Source organism: Carex rostrata, chromosome 18, assembly GCF_964058835.1.
Source record: "Carex rostrata chromosome 18, lpCarRost1.2, whole genome shotgun sequence".
Lineage (NCBI taxonomy): Eukaryota > Viridiplantae > Streptophyta > Magnoliopsida > Poales > Cyperaceae > Carex > Carex rostrata.
The window spans coordinates 3,191,941-3,207,618 of NC_135935.1; the positions used below are offsets into that span (position 1 = coordinate 3,191,941).

Consider the following 15,678-nt stretch of genomic DNA (forward strand, 5'->3'; position numbering starts at 1 on the left):
AGTCAATACATTTTTAAATTCATGTAGTCTTGAATCCGTATACAAGGGAGAAGTTTGAACCATTCTTTAACACTCATACGAATCTTAAAACGAACTCCTACATCTACAATAGGCATTAAATTTTTCTTAGCCCGGAGGAAATTGAAATGCGTCTTAAAAGACTTTGTAAAAGATATTTTACGAACCTGAGTTCAAATAAGAAAAACAAAATTAGGAGTCTCTATGTAAGATTTAATGAAACACAAGAGAAAGCCTTCTCTTCTTGTTTTTCTCTCCATTAAAATGGTTAAGTCCAATGGCATCCAAAATAGCTAGGAGAAGAAAAAGAGGAGGCTTCTTCTTGTGTCTCATTAAATCTTACATACAAGTTCCCATTTTGTTTTTCTTTATTTGAACTCGGTTTGTAAAAGATCTTTTACAAAGCCTTTTTATGATGCATGTACATCAAGACTGCATGGGTGAAAATGCTCTTTCTTGTCCAACAATCCCAACTCATCTCGAACAGCTAATAGAGTCAAAGATTTGGATGCCACAAGTCTACAGCGCTCAACCTCTGTTAATAAAGGTTTATCATAGGCTCTGACCTATTTGAGAAAAGAAAAGGTGTTCGCAAAACAGAAAGAAAATATAGAAGGAATTTCAACAAAACTAAGATTTACATAGTATTAATTAAATTCTGTATGCTTTCCCTCGAAAGAAAAGCCAAAATTCTATATATCATTTCCAACAAATGAAAAAATAACTAATATCCATGAGTGACAACAAGGAGGAAAACAAAATCACAATTGACAAAAGCATGTTAATGACTGACTATATTGAACCGTATTTGCAAATTTTATTTGAAGCATGGCCTTTGTTATTAAACAGTACCAATATATGATTTTCAATTATAGTCCGGGCAATCAACTCACTTTATTCTGCTTTCATGTTTTCCTCAAATCAGATTAAGCTAGCGTTTCCTGCAAGAGAGGAACCAGGCACTCCAGGTGGTGGCATGCCTAACCCTAAAAAGGGATCTCCAAATGGATTAGGGGATGCGGCCTGATAATGGTTGTCGAGAATATTCTGATATGGCTGTGATTGCATCATCATGTTCTGTTGTTCTTGTATCATCATGGACATCTGTACATTGGTTGGAGGAGCAATGCCACTTGACATGGCAAACGGGTCATTTGTGTTATTTGATGCGGCCGCATCATTGCCATAGTTTGTGGTGCTCATCTGCTGCCTCATGGTTGTGTCTTCATATAGGCTGTCTAATAGGAGCTTGTCAAATCCACCAGCCTAGGGTTCAGTGTAAGTTTAGCATGTCAAGTAATTAAACAAAATTTCCCGACAAGGTTTAGAAAAAATAAGGACACTAAATGATGCATACGAGTGTACTTTCGGTGAAATGTCTGGTGTTGCTGCTCTCGGCTGTGACAAGTGCTAACTCCCAACCTGACGTCTCACTGAATCCGTCGAGGAAACCAGCTGTGTTTGGTTTTGAGTTGTCGCCTATAACCATTCATCTCGCACTTAAGTACCACAATGGAAAAAATAAAAGAAACAAAAATTCTTAAACAATGACCAGTTAGTAAACTAATTACCCGAAGGAACAATAGCCAGAGCCAGTGCATTAGTCTCTTCTAGCTCAGCTGCAACTGGGTTGATTTCATCTAAACCCTAAAACCAAAAAGGACCAATGTCTTCAGTAATAATTCTACATTGAAATTGCAAACTGAACTAAGAAGAGAAGATAGGATCATGCTGCTTACTAATAGATCTCCAATCAGAGAGGGTAGAACAGGCTGAATAACGGGTGGTGGATCTTCTTTTGGTTCATCAACCGGCTCTCCAGTTTCATTTTCGACCAAAATAGGAGGTTCCTCTTTGACCTGTGGGGCCTCAGGTGTTGGAGGTATTTCTTTCTCTTCTGCTTCCTCAATTGCTGGTGTGGCACTTGTCTCATAATATTCCTTTTCACAACATAATAAAGGTAAGGTTCTTTGGCATAACTTCAAAATTTTCCAAAGAAAACACCACCATATCGCTAATAAGCTTGATAAGCTCGAAAAATGAGAATGCTTTCTTATATTCATCTAATACATGATATCTCCCATATATCTTGCCTCAATTTGCATTATTCAAATATACCCAAATTACTGCACCCTTTATCCCACAGTTTCTAGATATAAAGGGTGCACGAGGAGGTAATACTTCAGGCATCTTCTGAATTAAATACAGAATGCACAGGTACAAAGGATGTACATCTCATATTTTCCAGGAAGCACATTTTCTACTAGCTCCCAAGGTCGGAGAAATAAGTGTCTCAATTTTTCTAGGACATACCTGGCAGTTAAAATATTTTCAAGGGTATACAGAAGTTACTCCATCTTGCTAAAGCACATCTTATTTAGAAAAAAAGGTAATATTATTCAAATACAGTAATGAAGCTGCTCACAATAGTTTTGTTGACAGAAACTGTACGAGGTGCTTCTCTGATATACTCCTCCATTGATTCCATAAAATTTGGGGGTGGCTGAACAATTTATAATTTTATACTGACTTAGAATAGATATATATTCAAGAAAGCACATTATCAATGATGCAAATAATTATGAAATAAATAGAACTAATAAAAACAACAACAAGAGGAGAAAAATAACCTCTCTCAAAACAGGGAATTGAAAATTTCTTGCAAGCTCCAAACCTCTACAAATCCCGTAGAAATCAGATAAACTTCTTGCCTATTCAGTACATAACGTAAAATCAATTTCGACTTTACCCTTTCAAAACTTCAAAGCTCAAATATCCTTTTTAATCCCTCAACTCCTCATTTTGCATCCTTTCCCACTGATTTATGGAAAGAATAAAAGTTTAGAAAGAAATGGAATCATTTGAAACAGAAGTCATAGTTCAAAAATCCCTGTTCCACATAATCTAAATTTTTCTGAATACTTCAGCTCTGGATGTGATATTCTGTGAGACATGTTTGCACAAAACATAGTTTTTGTAAAAAGATTGAGAACCATCAAGCAAAAGAACAAACCAGGTTGCCAGATCTTTTATACACGTCAAGAGCCTTGATAGCATCCATTTTTGGCAAATCAAAGTACTGTACCAAGAGTAAAATGGTAATTAGGGGGGAGGAGGCAAAGCATGTCATTTTTTCCAATACAGAAAGACATTGCAGGCTCAAAAACAAGTACCATATCAACAAGGTTGATGATGCCATCATTGATTGCACAGTAGATTCTGAAGCTCTCTTTCAGAACCTGAGTCGAACAAATTAGAGATGCAAATTAACTAGTGTGATGACAAAAGAGCCACGGCTAGAATTGATTCAAATGTTTGACGTTGTCAAGATAGAAAATGCCCGAATGAATTCTGCATAAAATAGAATACCAGAGCAAGAGCATATTGTACAAGATAGTTCCCAAAAGCTGCTCCTTCGGGCTGTTCACGTCAAATACGAAACAATATAAGTTCAAGAAAATTTTATATATAGTGAGAGAGAGAGAGAGAGAGGTAGCACCCTCTTCCAAGATTTTCAAAAAAAAAAAAAAAAAAAAAAAAGGGAGGGAGGGAGATTTCAGTAACCTGACAGCCAATAAGACGAAAGAGCAACTGTTGCAATGCTGGTAACTGTTCTAGAAGTTCATCACACTGCAAATGCCTCGTTCTACTATTCCCCTACAAAATATATTACGAAATGGGGCAGTACAAAATTATTACAGCACAATAAGGATATGCAAGTTTATGTGTGAGTTCAACTTCTTTATAATTATATAAAAAAAAACACCTTGGGAGTATCTTCTGCGGGCTGTAGTTTTTCTGTCTCGATATCATATCGCAAAACCTTAAAGCACTCTAATCTTTCTTCCAAAAACATTGCATAAGTTCTAACCCATGTCGAGCAATCCCAAGCTATGATAAATATATAAATTAGAAATAGCAAATCCAGAAAACAAAGATAAAAAGAAGATTTTAGTTTTAATGATCAAAAGTTTTTTGGCAGGTGACAGGGTTGTGGGACAGACCAAGAGGACTAGAATCATCCTTAAAATTAGACATTTGCAAAACACTGCCCCGACGAGAATAGGTTAGGAGTTCATCTCTGAAAATTGGGTCACCTTCTCTCAAGGTGCGGTGTATAACTACTAATGTTTTGAGAGCAACCTGTACATGAAAAAGTTATACAGTAGTTAATTCTACATTCATATATCTACCTATCTACAATTTTAAATTATTTTCAGATATAAAAATACTATTGTTGTTATGGATTTGTTACTGCCTGAACATGCAAGCAATAACATATACGAATAAAATTGCAGTTCTATTTTGTAAATAACAAGTAGTCAAACAGAAGAAAAAATAATACAACAGATGAAATAGTGGAGAGCCACTACTCTTTGACCAACTTCCTGCAGCCCAATACTATCTCTAAAAAAAAACCAATACCCCTTTTTTAATTCTAACCAACCAAAAGAGTTATACAAATGACCCCTCAAGTTTACAAGGACCTGCTTTGATCCATGAGCTTTCAGAGTTTCCATTTAAGTTCCAGAAAATTCCAATTATCAATTTGATCCCAACTATCACTTTTCATTGAAAAAAGAAGTACATGAAAACTTGACTAATACTAATGTGGAACAACCACTTTAGTAATATCGCTTCCAACAAAAAAATTATTTGTGATGCTGTCGGGCAAAGATTTGCATTCTGATTCATAAAAATACTAAAAAAAGATTGCTGGGACCAAAAGAACAATGTAAATTAATATTTGCCAGACAAAAGGAAACTTCAATAAAATCTTTTCAGGACCAATATGTAACTTGCTCAAAAAAAAAAAAAAAGTCAATTGAAAAGTACAATCCGTGGGCATGTATAATTTAAAAACAGAACTAAATAATTCCTGTAGAAAATTCTTTTTAGCATATGGGTTCTTTAGGTGCTTTGCAAGTCGTCACCATGTCTTCAACCTTTTATTAAATCATAATTAAAACGTTTAATTAAATTTGAAAAAAGAAAGCACAGAAAAGAGGGAAGACATACCACCCAGTTATGTGTCTTAGTTAATCTCCTAGAGAGTGCATGTACACAGTATGACAAATCTGTTCTTGGCCGACCTGATGATGTTGCATAAAATATCTCTAGGAGAGAGGGAGGGAGGGTGCGATTTAGCCACCATATGCAAACACACATAAAAATGAAATTAAGAAAACAAAAAAAATAACAAAACAGGTCTCTGATTAGTGCCAGACATTACCAAACTATATATTAGTACCAGGAATGGCTAATAGTTACCAAGGTTCATTGTTGTGACTATTTTTTGTAAACAATAGTGCATCACCAATGTAATAAATCCAATCTCAAAAAAATTATTGAAACAAACAAACAATAAATAACATACTCCTGATATGGCGTTCTTTGGGTGGTCGCTCGACATGGTTTGTAGCCTTCACTATTGCGATATCCAGATCCTACATTACATGAAAAAGTTTTTTGAAGTTGAAAAACATCAGAAATATCTACTGCATGTTCAAGCGTTAAACATGCAACTTCTCATAAATGAGTAATAAGGGCAATTGAAGCCTCAATATGTTCCTTAATTTTACAATTAACTATATGCTCAACTTATTTAAAGTAATCCACTTTTACGTCAATTCCGCAAATGGTGAAATCAAGCTCCAAACAATAAAAGAACAAAAGTAAGGGAAAAAAATGGTCAAGCGGGCACATCTAATGTCCCAGTCACTCTATGCTGGTTGATTTAAGTCAATCTAAACAAAAGTACCGAATTCTAGACTTTCAGACCTTATTTTTCATCACAAAATAAATTCTTCAATAGAGACAAGCTGACAAAAGAGCGCAGTAGTCATGTGTCAATAAAAAGAAAGGTATATGATTAGTAAATTGGAAAATCACAAAGAACGTAATTGAAGAAAAAACGATACCCTTGTCAGAGGAATAAGCATCATATGCTGCAAGCAATGTCATTAGAGTTTTGCGTGCAAGTAACAATGGAAGAATGTCTAAGCCTAATTCAGGAAAAACAGAAATGTAACTCTTTAAATTGCAAACCTTGAGCCAGTCCTGCTCAACAAATGTTCCTCATTCCAAGACAAAACCATACAAAAAGAGAATTGGTGACATTTCAACCAGCATTAACCTTTAAAAAACATTGAATTCTGAGAACGAAAAACACGACATAAACTAAGAAATGTACGACAGGGAGTACCTTGTATTCGCTGTTGACCTTAGCTAGGCTGACAGTGGTGGAATCCTTGATCGCGCCATACGCCTTGCGCCATCCCTTGGGAAGACTCCCCATTTCAAAACCGTAAACCCTAGTTCACGAGGTATTGATCAGGTGATTGCAAGGCCTCCATGTGCAATTCGCGGTTCCTTCTGTTTATTTCTTCATCATCTATCTTCCCGTCCCTTCTTTTTAAACTTCCAACGACCTCAGTTAGAATAGGTGAAGAGGATTTTTTCATATAGAACCTCTTAAAAGACTTAATTCTAATAAATGGGCATTTTGACCAAACTTGTCTTCTGAGAAAACTTTTGGGTTTTGTCCCTTTACAATGAATAAACAGAGAGGTACATCTATATGCCCTTGAAAATCGGAATTTTTTAGCACCTACGTTATCGCACGAATTCAAAACGAATCAAGTTAAAAAAATTAAAATGTGCTTAACATGTGTTTTGATTTTTGCAAGCCAGAGAATGGGTTAAAATTTCTAGAGAATGAAGCCATCGGACTATCGGACGACTAATTAAAATATTGTCTTTTGTATGGACATAATCATAATTTAGTATCTCGGTTGGTATTGTTTTAAAATTTGATCCTCATCTAATGTTTTAAAAAAAATTCTAGGGACTAAAATATGTTGTTTGATAAAAAGGTGGTTTTAGCCGGAGAAATAATAATATTAAATTTTTTACCAATGAAATTAGGGGGAATTTCACGTATACCTCTCAAAAACTTCAAAATTACGTATTTGCTCTCTAAATTTTGAAATTACATATTTTTCTCTCAAAACATAAAAAAATCACTAATTAACCCATTTTATTGTCTTTAATATTAAAACTCATTCTAAAATTTTAAAACACCCATTTTACCCTTGATTAAAAGCATATAAAGCCCATCAAACTCAAATTTAAATCTAAAGGGGTTGTTCGGCAACACCCCTTAATCCTAGTTAGGATTAAGTCCTAAGGAAGCTTAAGAAACCGGTGTTTGGTAAGCTAAAGGAAGTGTCAACAGATTAAGGAAGCTAAAAGAGGGAGGAAGGTGCCTTAAGGAATGGGCAGCGGATTAAGATCCGGGCAAAAGGAGACTAAAGGAGGTAAGCTTAATCTGTGCTAAGGAACCGGTGTTTGGCAGGATTAAGCGGCTAAGGAAGCTAAATGAGGCTCCTTTAGCCTTAAGGAGGCTTAATCCAGTCAAGCCGAACAGCCCCAAAGAGTTCATCTACTGTTTTATCCGCGTGCATCACATTAAGATTTGTGCGTAGTGCTTCAATATTCGTGTTGATCTAGCATGTACAAATCTTAAAGCAATCCTAATCCACGTGCATCACATTAAGATCTGTGCACGTCGCTTCAATATGCGTGCGTATTCGCATCAAGATTTGCGCTGATCTTGCATGCGCATATCTAAAAGCAATTTGGACGGTAGAGGAACTGTTCAAATTCAAATTTGAGTACGATGGATTTTATATGCTTTTAATCAAGGTTAAAATAAGTATTTTATAAATTTAGAATGAGTTTTAATATAAAAGACAATAAATGAGTAAATTTGTGAGTATTTGAAGTTTAGAGAGGGAAATACATAATTTTAAACTTTAGAGAGAAATACGTAATTTTAAAGTTTTTGAAGAGTATACGTGAAATTCCCCCATAAAACAAAGTCTTAAATAGGAGTGTCAATGGATACGGGACTCGTACGATAGAGACATTTTCATATTAATCTTATGGAATATGCTAGCATGCTACGCGTAGCATAGAGAGCCTCCGTGCAACAGCTTAATATTTGATTTTTCAAAATCCTAACGGTCGATTCGAACCGTTCATCTTATTGTCCATATTAATATGTGTTTGGAGACCAAATTTTACATTTTTTGGAATTGTTTTACTATATTTTTAGATTTATTGAAAATTGCTGTTTTCAGCAAACCTAGACCATAAAAAAACAGCGATTTTCAATAAATCTTAAAAAATAGTAAAAAAAATTCAAAAAAAATGTAAAATTTGGTCTCCAAACACATATTAATATGGACAACAAGATGAATGGTTCGGATCGACCGTTAGGATTTTGAAAAATTGAATATTGAACCGTTGCATGGAGGCCCTCTATGTTACGCATAGCATGCTAGCAGGTTCCTTAATCTTATTTATATTATATCACTAATCATTAAATATTAATTTATCCACATTCTACTATCTCTTAAAATAACTGATAACGAAATAATGATAATTATCGAATAATATTTAATATAAAAAATATAAAAAGAATCTAATTTTTATTCCACTCACAATTTTGATCTCAATATTTAAAAGAAAGAATTATTAATTTAATAAAATGACATAAAATGTTATATAAATCAATTTTTCCGTCAATTACTAATTAAAAAACTATCTTAAATGTTGAACAAAATAATTTAATAAAAAATTACTAATTAAAAATTACATAAAATGTAAATATAAAGCAATCTAATAACAATAAAGAAAATACATATTTATATATATAAATAAAAAAAATATCATATATCATATTATATTTATAAATTATTCTATAAGTATAAATTAGTTCTTATTATAGAGTCCGGCTAGTATAACATTGATGTCACATGACACTAATTTCAAAATTAATTAAATAGACTTCAAACGATTAATCCAAACCGTTCAAACCAATTTACTTTATGAATGATGTGTTTGCATCTAATTTTTTTTTATATTTTCGAGTTATTTTAGTATCAAATCAAGCAGTACAAATGTTTAAAAATAAATGTATTAAAATTAACTTAAAATGTTACTCATTTGACCGCTTGACTTGATACTAAATAAATTCGAAAATTTATAAATTTGCATATAAACGCACAACTAATGAAGTAAATCGGTTTGAATGGTTTGGATTCGCCGTTTGAAATTGATTCGATAGATTTTGAAATTGGTGTTATATAGACTTAAATGACACTGATGTTATATTAGTCATACTCCTTATTATAGCCTTATATGATAAGTTAACGAAAAGAAACTTTTTATATATCCATATCAAATTTATTGAATACAAATACAATACATGTCGATAAACGAATGAAAGACTAACATTAACACCTCTAACCTTGAGCTAAATATGATTCCTTATTTATTTAAAATATTAACCTTGAGTTGAATTTGTTAGAGGGCTGTTCTATGGACTCTTTGGATGGAAAAGAACAAACTGTGCTTTCAACATTATATTGTACCATTAATTCCATGGTGTAAAACATAAGTAGTGGTATGTTGCTTAATCTTTCACTAATCTTACCTCTTTGGATGTCATATCTATGCCTTGTCAGGTTATGATTCCCTTGGGGGAAGAGGAAGAGCTAGTGGGGGCAGAGAAGAGGAAGGGCACCAAGAACAAGAGATACAACTATTATGCTTGGTATAGAACCTTAATGTCTTCCAAGATTGATAGTACTTTGACTTTTTGTGTTTTGTGAATGCCTGTTATTGCTAATTTATGTGTCTGGATTGTTATTTTATGGAGCTCTGAGAGCTTGTGTCTGTAAGGGGCAAGGTCTAGCTAGTCCCTTTTGTGCAAAAACTTGTTATTTTGTTATGCCTGTACTGTTTAATTATTACTTCTTCTGATATTTGGAGAAAGTAACGGTAAACAAAGTTCTATGATTTCTATTGAAATCGGTGGGATTTATCCCACTTTGTCAAAAAAAATAAAAAATTAAGTGAATGTGTAGGACATAATTAAATATTTGATTATATAATTTTAAACACAGAATTTAAGTTTATAGACAGGACAATTGAATTATCAACACTCATTTACAGAGGCAGAGTTAGATTTTCAAACTATGAGAGCCAAATATAAATGAATGTCAATTATATAAAATTTTTATGTTATGTATGGGGATCAATTTTACAATACCCATAACTTTTCAGGAGCAGATCTTAGTGTACTTTAAAGGGGTGCTAAGCTTCCCCCATGATTCTAATTATAATTTTTTTTAATTATAGATTTCAAAATTTAATTGAATTTTCTTCTTCTCAAGTTCTTATATAGTTCAACCTCCCTCCTTATAAAATATAAAATATTTATTTGTATCCTAGTAGTTAAAATTCCACCGACTACAGTATATATTTTTAGATTTTATTTTTTAGTCCCCTATGGTCCTATCTAAATTTTCTAATTCCACATCTGAACATTTTACTCAAAATTATATATAAAATTGTGTATATATACAATTTTTTTGAAAATAAATACATGAATCTGTCGACAACAAGGTAGGCACTTTTTATGAGAGAAAAAACTCATTTATGACGGTACTCCGTCGCGAAAAGTCCCTGTGTGAATTCAGATCTTCCCCGGTACCACACGTAGAATTTCTAACTCTGCACCATTCTTTAAATGTGGCATGAATCTCAAAAACAGACCCCCTATCACCCTATGTGTAAATAAACACTAAATTCCAATCGCTTGTCTAAGAGGTAATCTCAGTTCCCTGAAGCTAGTGCAGTACAAGGATACAGACTCCACCGTGTACAACTATCAATGGTAGGCGCACGGTTAGTCGTTCTCATCATTTTATCAATGCTATAGTTTTGTTACTCGACTCTCATTTGTCCATCTCCATCTCCATCCACAATCCACTCGAATTTCATTTTGGTCTAAATTTGGTGTTACGTTAATTAAGAATACGTTATATATAATCGATCAACATTCTATTAGATATATATTCCAACTTACTGGTACATGTGTTACTTTCTTTGTCGTTTTTGCATCTTTTAATAGGCCTCCAATATTGTGTTATTTGCCGATATGATGAATGTACGTAGCGTCAGTTAGAGCTTAATTTTAGAGGAGTCATAATAGGAGTTGGGTGTTTTCTACATTAAGTTATTGATGTCAACTTCTCAACTCCAAAAAGAAGAAAAAAAAAAAAAAAGACGCTCTGTGCTCGTAATCTCGTACCTTTGTTTAGAAATGCTTGTAATTAATGTCAGGCATTTATAGAGTTCTCTCGTTTTGGCAAATGCAAATTATTTTTATATATAATGAGTTTGGGTACGATATTGCTAGCTAAAGATGAAAACAAATGCAAAATATAGCACTGCAATTTTTATATATTTTATATTGCTTGATAAAGTCTTTTTATTAGTACTGGTGCGTGCGCCTGTTAAAGCTTTCGGAGACAAATACTTTTTGTCAAATATGGAGATATATTCTCCCAAACTTAGTTCAAATTATGCGCCTCTCTCTGCCGACAGTTTACCGAAAATAACTGGCCATAGAAGTGTTTTTTTTTTAATCGTCTAGAATAACTTGATCTCCAAGTAATATATATACCTCTTCCTTAATTTAGATTGCTCAATAAAATAAGAAAACTTTAGAGTTCTTTTGAAAAGAATAGTTAGTTGAAGTTCTGATAAAGTTCCGATAAAGGTGTGATATTGTAATTTTACATAGTCCACCTAGTTTAAAATAGGGTCTTTGTTTACAAATAGAATTCCTCTTTGAGCTTTTTCAGCTAAAAGACCTCTCATTTCCAATTCCCTTCAATGAGTAGATTTATCTTCCATATGAGCTGTCCATCAAGGACATGAGAATTACTGTTAAAAGTTTAGTTGATTTTAAAAAATTTGCTTTCTGAGCTACTCCATAAAATGTTACAGTTGAAAAAAGAGGAATCGGATCAAGAAAAAATACCCGATGAAACAGGAATGTCGAATCAAGTAGAAGCACCTTATGCAGTTCTAGACTTGCTCGGTGACTACATGGCAAATTACGCTGATCATCTCAGTTTCAAAGCTGTCTGCAAGTTGTGGCACCTCGCTGAGTCTGGACACCCGGCCCCACCTGCTGAACTTCCATGGTTAAGGCTGACTTCTTCTGATGGTACGCATAAATTCTATGAGATTTGCAGTAGAAATTATTATGTTAACCCAATTCCTAGGATAGATTCTAGTGCAAGTTTCTTTGGTTCACATTCTGATGGTTGGATGCTCTGCTATTCTGATTCTCCAAAAAGAATTTTCATAAATAGTGCTTACTCGGGAGAAAAATTCTCCTTACCTCCGATAACCATCTTTTGTTTAATTCCAATTCCCTTTGACGAGTGTGCATCATCCACATGCGAATGGATCAACATGAAAGGTGTGAGCATGGTGAAAACAGTATTTTCATGCTCACCTAGTTCGAAAGATTACCTCGTGGCCTCAATCAATCAGCAGGGATGTTCTCTCACCATTTCCCGACCGAAGTCGAATAACTCCCGTGCAACCACCGTGCATTTGGGTGGCGAAGGGTTGGAAAGCATTATATTTTACAACAATGAGCTCATTGGTGTTAACAAATCAAAAATGGTCTACTCTTTCAACATAGAAGACACTTCAATAGGTTTGGCTCAGGTCACCAGCTTCCATAAGTTTCCGACAAAGAAATTCGAATTTTCTGTGCCTACTTTTTCAAATAGAAAAGCTAACTATTCTCTCATGTATCTGGTTGAAATTTCTAATAAATTGTTGATGGTGCTGAAACATTATGGACATTCCGACTGCACAAATACCTTAACGGTCGGCTTCAATGTCTATGAATTGATTTGGAAAAACCCCTTGGAATGGTTGGAGGTAAAAAACTTGCAGGGCCATGCAATTTTCTTGGATTCCTACATCTCAAGGGTTTTCCATGCATCCCATTTGCCTGGTATTAAAGGTGATCATATCTATTTCACCTCTTCTAGTGCATCTTTTGATACCGGGGTGTTTTCAATGAAAGAGCAGAGCATAAGTTGCATTCTACCGGCTGAACATTTCTCGAGCCACAGCAAGCCAGTGTGGTTGTTCCCTCCCAATTGTTGCCAGGTATGCATTCTTTCTTCTTCTTAAGTTTCTTGAGAAAACTAATTAAGTTGATGTCTAATACCCCGCAATTGTTTTTATTAAACTGTATAACAAGTTCTAATTTATTAAACTGTGTTTAATGATAGACGGATGCTACCAAGAATACTTGTTGAGAGAATAGTGCATGAATTTGAGATGTGGATAAAGTACTGTTAATCTGTTAATTAGGTAACATAGATGAAGATTGTAACTACTGAGTATGATGTTGCTGGATGTAATTTAATTTGATAATGTAAAAACTTTGGCAGACATGCACTGTCAAATTTTCAAAACAAAAAATATATATTCTAGTTAAGATTCTGACATGCACATAACAATTCTTAGCTTCCATTTATAGAAGCAAAATAAAAACGTATTGATCAGTCCATTAATTTCTTTCTGGCTTGTACTTCTAACGCAGGGGCAAACAAAGAGTAAGGCAAGCTGAGTAAAAGGATCTTTGTCATAGGCGCTTGGTGTACATGTTCAGAGAAAAAGAAAGATCTATTACTAATACTGAGGAACTCTATATAAATCTTCGCACTAATTAAGCTGTATTAATTTCTTGAAAACGATATCTCTGTAGGTTTTAATTTCAGACTAGATTTGCAGCTTATGGCTCAAGACTATAGAAAGTAGTTCATTTGCCTAAATATAGTTCGATTTTTTTTTTCTAAAATAATTCCTGTCTGACAACAAGCATATAGTATCAGACGCATCCAACTTTCAGGCAGAACTTTAACCCCTGTAACCATCTCTGTGTTGTCAACAAGGAAAACCAAACCCAAATTGTCTAAAATAAACCCTATGCACGGAAAAATGAGAAACAAACAGCTGCAGTGGATCTTTGGTACCGAATTTTTATTTGTAGCATTTTTAAATAATAAAAATAAAAAAAGTAGCACGCATTACTCAAAATCTCTAAACTTAGCAGACACGCAGGCTAGGTCTGCGTGTCCCTCAGGCTAGATCTGTGTATCACTCTTTTTTCTTTTACTTAATTTTTTTTTTATTGTTGTTCAGTTTAATTTATTGGAATGTGTACATTGTAACAGGTGGCAGCGGGTCTAAAAGGCCGTGTACATTGTAACATCTGTAAAAACTTTTCTTATAATATATTTGTTAACTCGGCACGTGCTAGTTAACCATAAAAAAAAAAAATATTATTGGAATGTGGGTTTTACTGGGGTTCATGTGAAGGAGAGTGAATATCGGATTGTATTTGGGTGTAATTGCAATGATTAGCATGTGTTGTTCCGTTGTTTGACCCTGTACCAGATGTATGATAGCTAAGATTATCTACGGTAAGTCGGTAATAGCCCCAGGAGCTAGGATAAAGTAAGGCACATTAAGGCCCTGTTCGGATGCATCTAAATTATGGAAATTTGGTGGGTATAGGATTGGGCTCCTCAACTTTTTCCCTACCCTGTTCGGATGACCCAATAATTTTCCAATTGAACCCATATTTTTACCCAATTGATTCCCATTTCAGTGCATTTTTTGAGGTTCAAAAACCCTGTTCGGATGCATCTAAATTATGGGAATTTGGTGGGTATAGGATTGGGCTCCTCAACTTTTTTCCTACCCTGTTCGGATGACCCAATAATTTCCCAATTGAATCCATATTTTTACCCAATTGGTTCCCATTTCAGTGCATTTTTTGAGGTTCAAAAACCCGGTCTCCAATTGAATTTGCATTTTCCCAACCTTCTCTCTCCAACTAGAGCATATTGGAGATTGTGCAAATTTCTTCTCTCTCTTGCACGTGGCAGTGGCACCCTACTCTATTTATTTTTCTATTCTAAGGCACATTCTTCATCTATATATAAAGGATCCAACCAACATCTTATTTTATAATGTGGGACTAATCAAAAGTTTAGATCCGGACCTTCTTTTTTAAGTGCAACAACTAAAAATCACAGCAACTTTTTAAGATATAAGATTTATTAACAATTTCATTCAATTAATAAGTGCAACAACTAAAAATTCATTTTATTAATATAACAGTTAGATTTTCTTGTGGGACTATTGAATACAGACGGATCCGGACTCCCTCTCTGATCGTTTTTGGTTAATTTTGAAATATGATGCATGATGCATTCTTATTTTTAATTGATGGTAGGACATGCAACTAAATCGATCATTTTACCAAAAATATTTTTAGTTATTGTTTTCTTATTTTGTAAAATGTTTTTAATTATTGTTTTCTCATTTTATTGATTTATTTATTTATAAATATTTTCTTATTTTATTTGTACCCATTTTAGTAATATTAAATATTAAATTAATTTTATTTAATTACATTATTGTAATTTATTAATAAAAATCATTAAATAAAAAAATCATTTATAACTAAACTAAACTAAAACAAATAAATATATATATATATTTTAAATAAATAAATATTTTCCACAATTAATCCCATGATACAAACGAACACTCATTTTCTCATATTCCCATAATTAATCCCGTGCATTCCATACCCGTGGGTTCCCACTTTTTTAAAAATGAATTCCTATTCCCATTCTCATTCCCATTCCGTAATCCCGTGACATCCGAATACGCCCTAAGACTCTTTGACCATGGTTT

The 15,678-nt window shown here is 33.7% G+C and overlaps 2 protein-coding genes across 3 annotated transcripts; one reads left to right on the forward strand and one right to left on the reverse strand.

The window, feature by feature from the left end:
• Positions 1 to 723: 723 nt before the first annotated feature.
• LOC144569876 (putative clathrin assembly protein At4g25940) lies at positions 724 to 6,402 on the reverse strand. 2 transcript variants are annotated; one of them, XM_078320358.1, is made up of 15 exons: positions 6,224 to 6,402; positions 5,396 to 5,465; positions 5,038 to 5,135; positions 4,023 to 4,161; positions 3,785 to 3,909; positions 3,583 to 3,675; positions 3,388 to 3,438; positions 3,192 to 3,257; positions 3,032 to 3,097; positions 2,649 to 2,729; positions 2,444 to 2,521; positions 1,758 to 1,958; positions 1,590 to 1,665; positions 1,376 to 1,497; positions 724 to 1,284 (listed from the first exon to the last, which is right to left on the reverse strand). In XM_078320358.1, exons 1-15 carry the CDS (start codon positions 6,314 to 6,316, stop codon positions 940 to 942), a joined length of 1,704 nt encoding a protein of 567 aa, XP_078176484.1. In that variant the 5' UTR covers positions 6,317 to 6,402; the 3' UTR covers positions 724 to 939. The 2 variants fall into 2 exon arrangements, with proteins under 2 accessions (XP_078176484.1, XP_078176485.1); XM_078320359.1 differs by having other exon boundaries at positions 1,384 to 1,497; positions 6,224 to 6,399.
• A 5,529-nt stretch (positions 6,403 to 11,931) lies between these two features.
• On the forward strand, positions 11,932 to 13,095 carry LOC144569790 (uncharacterized). The gene has a single exon (XM_078320265.1). It carries the CDS (start codon positions 11,932 to 11,934, stop codon positions 13,093 to 13,095), a length of 1,164 nt encoding a protein of 387 aa, XP_078176391.1.
• Positions 13,096 to 15,678: the final 2,583 nt, after the last annotated feature.

Bases quoted from the DNA above. Each gene is read 5' to 3' on its own strand.
- LOC144569876 (XM_078320358.1), bottom strand. From the start codon at position 6,316: ATGGGGAGTCTTCCCAAGGGATGGCGCAAGGCGTATGGCGCGATCAAG. The intron at 3,676-3,784 runs GTGTTTTTTTTT...TATATTTTGTAG, and splicing joins CCGCAGAAGATACTCCCAAG to GGGAATAGTAGAACGAGGCA. The intron at 1,285-1,375 runs GTATGCATCATT...ACTGAACCCTAG, and splicing joins ATTTCACCGAAAGTACACTC to GCTGGTGGATTTGACAAGCT.
- LOC144569790 (XM_078320265.1), top strand. From the start codon at position 11,932: ATGTCGAATCAAGTAGAAGCACCTTATGCAGTTCTAGACTTGCTCGGT.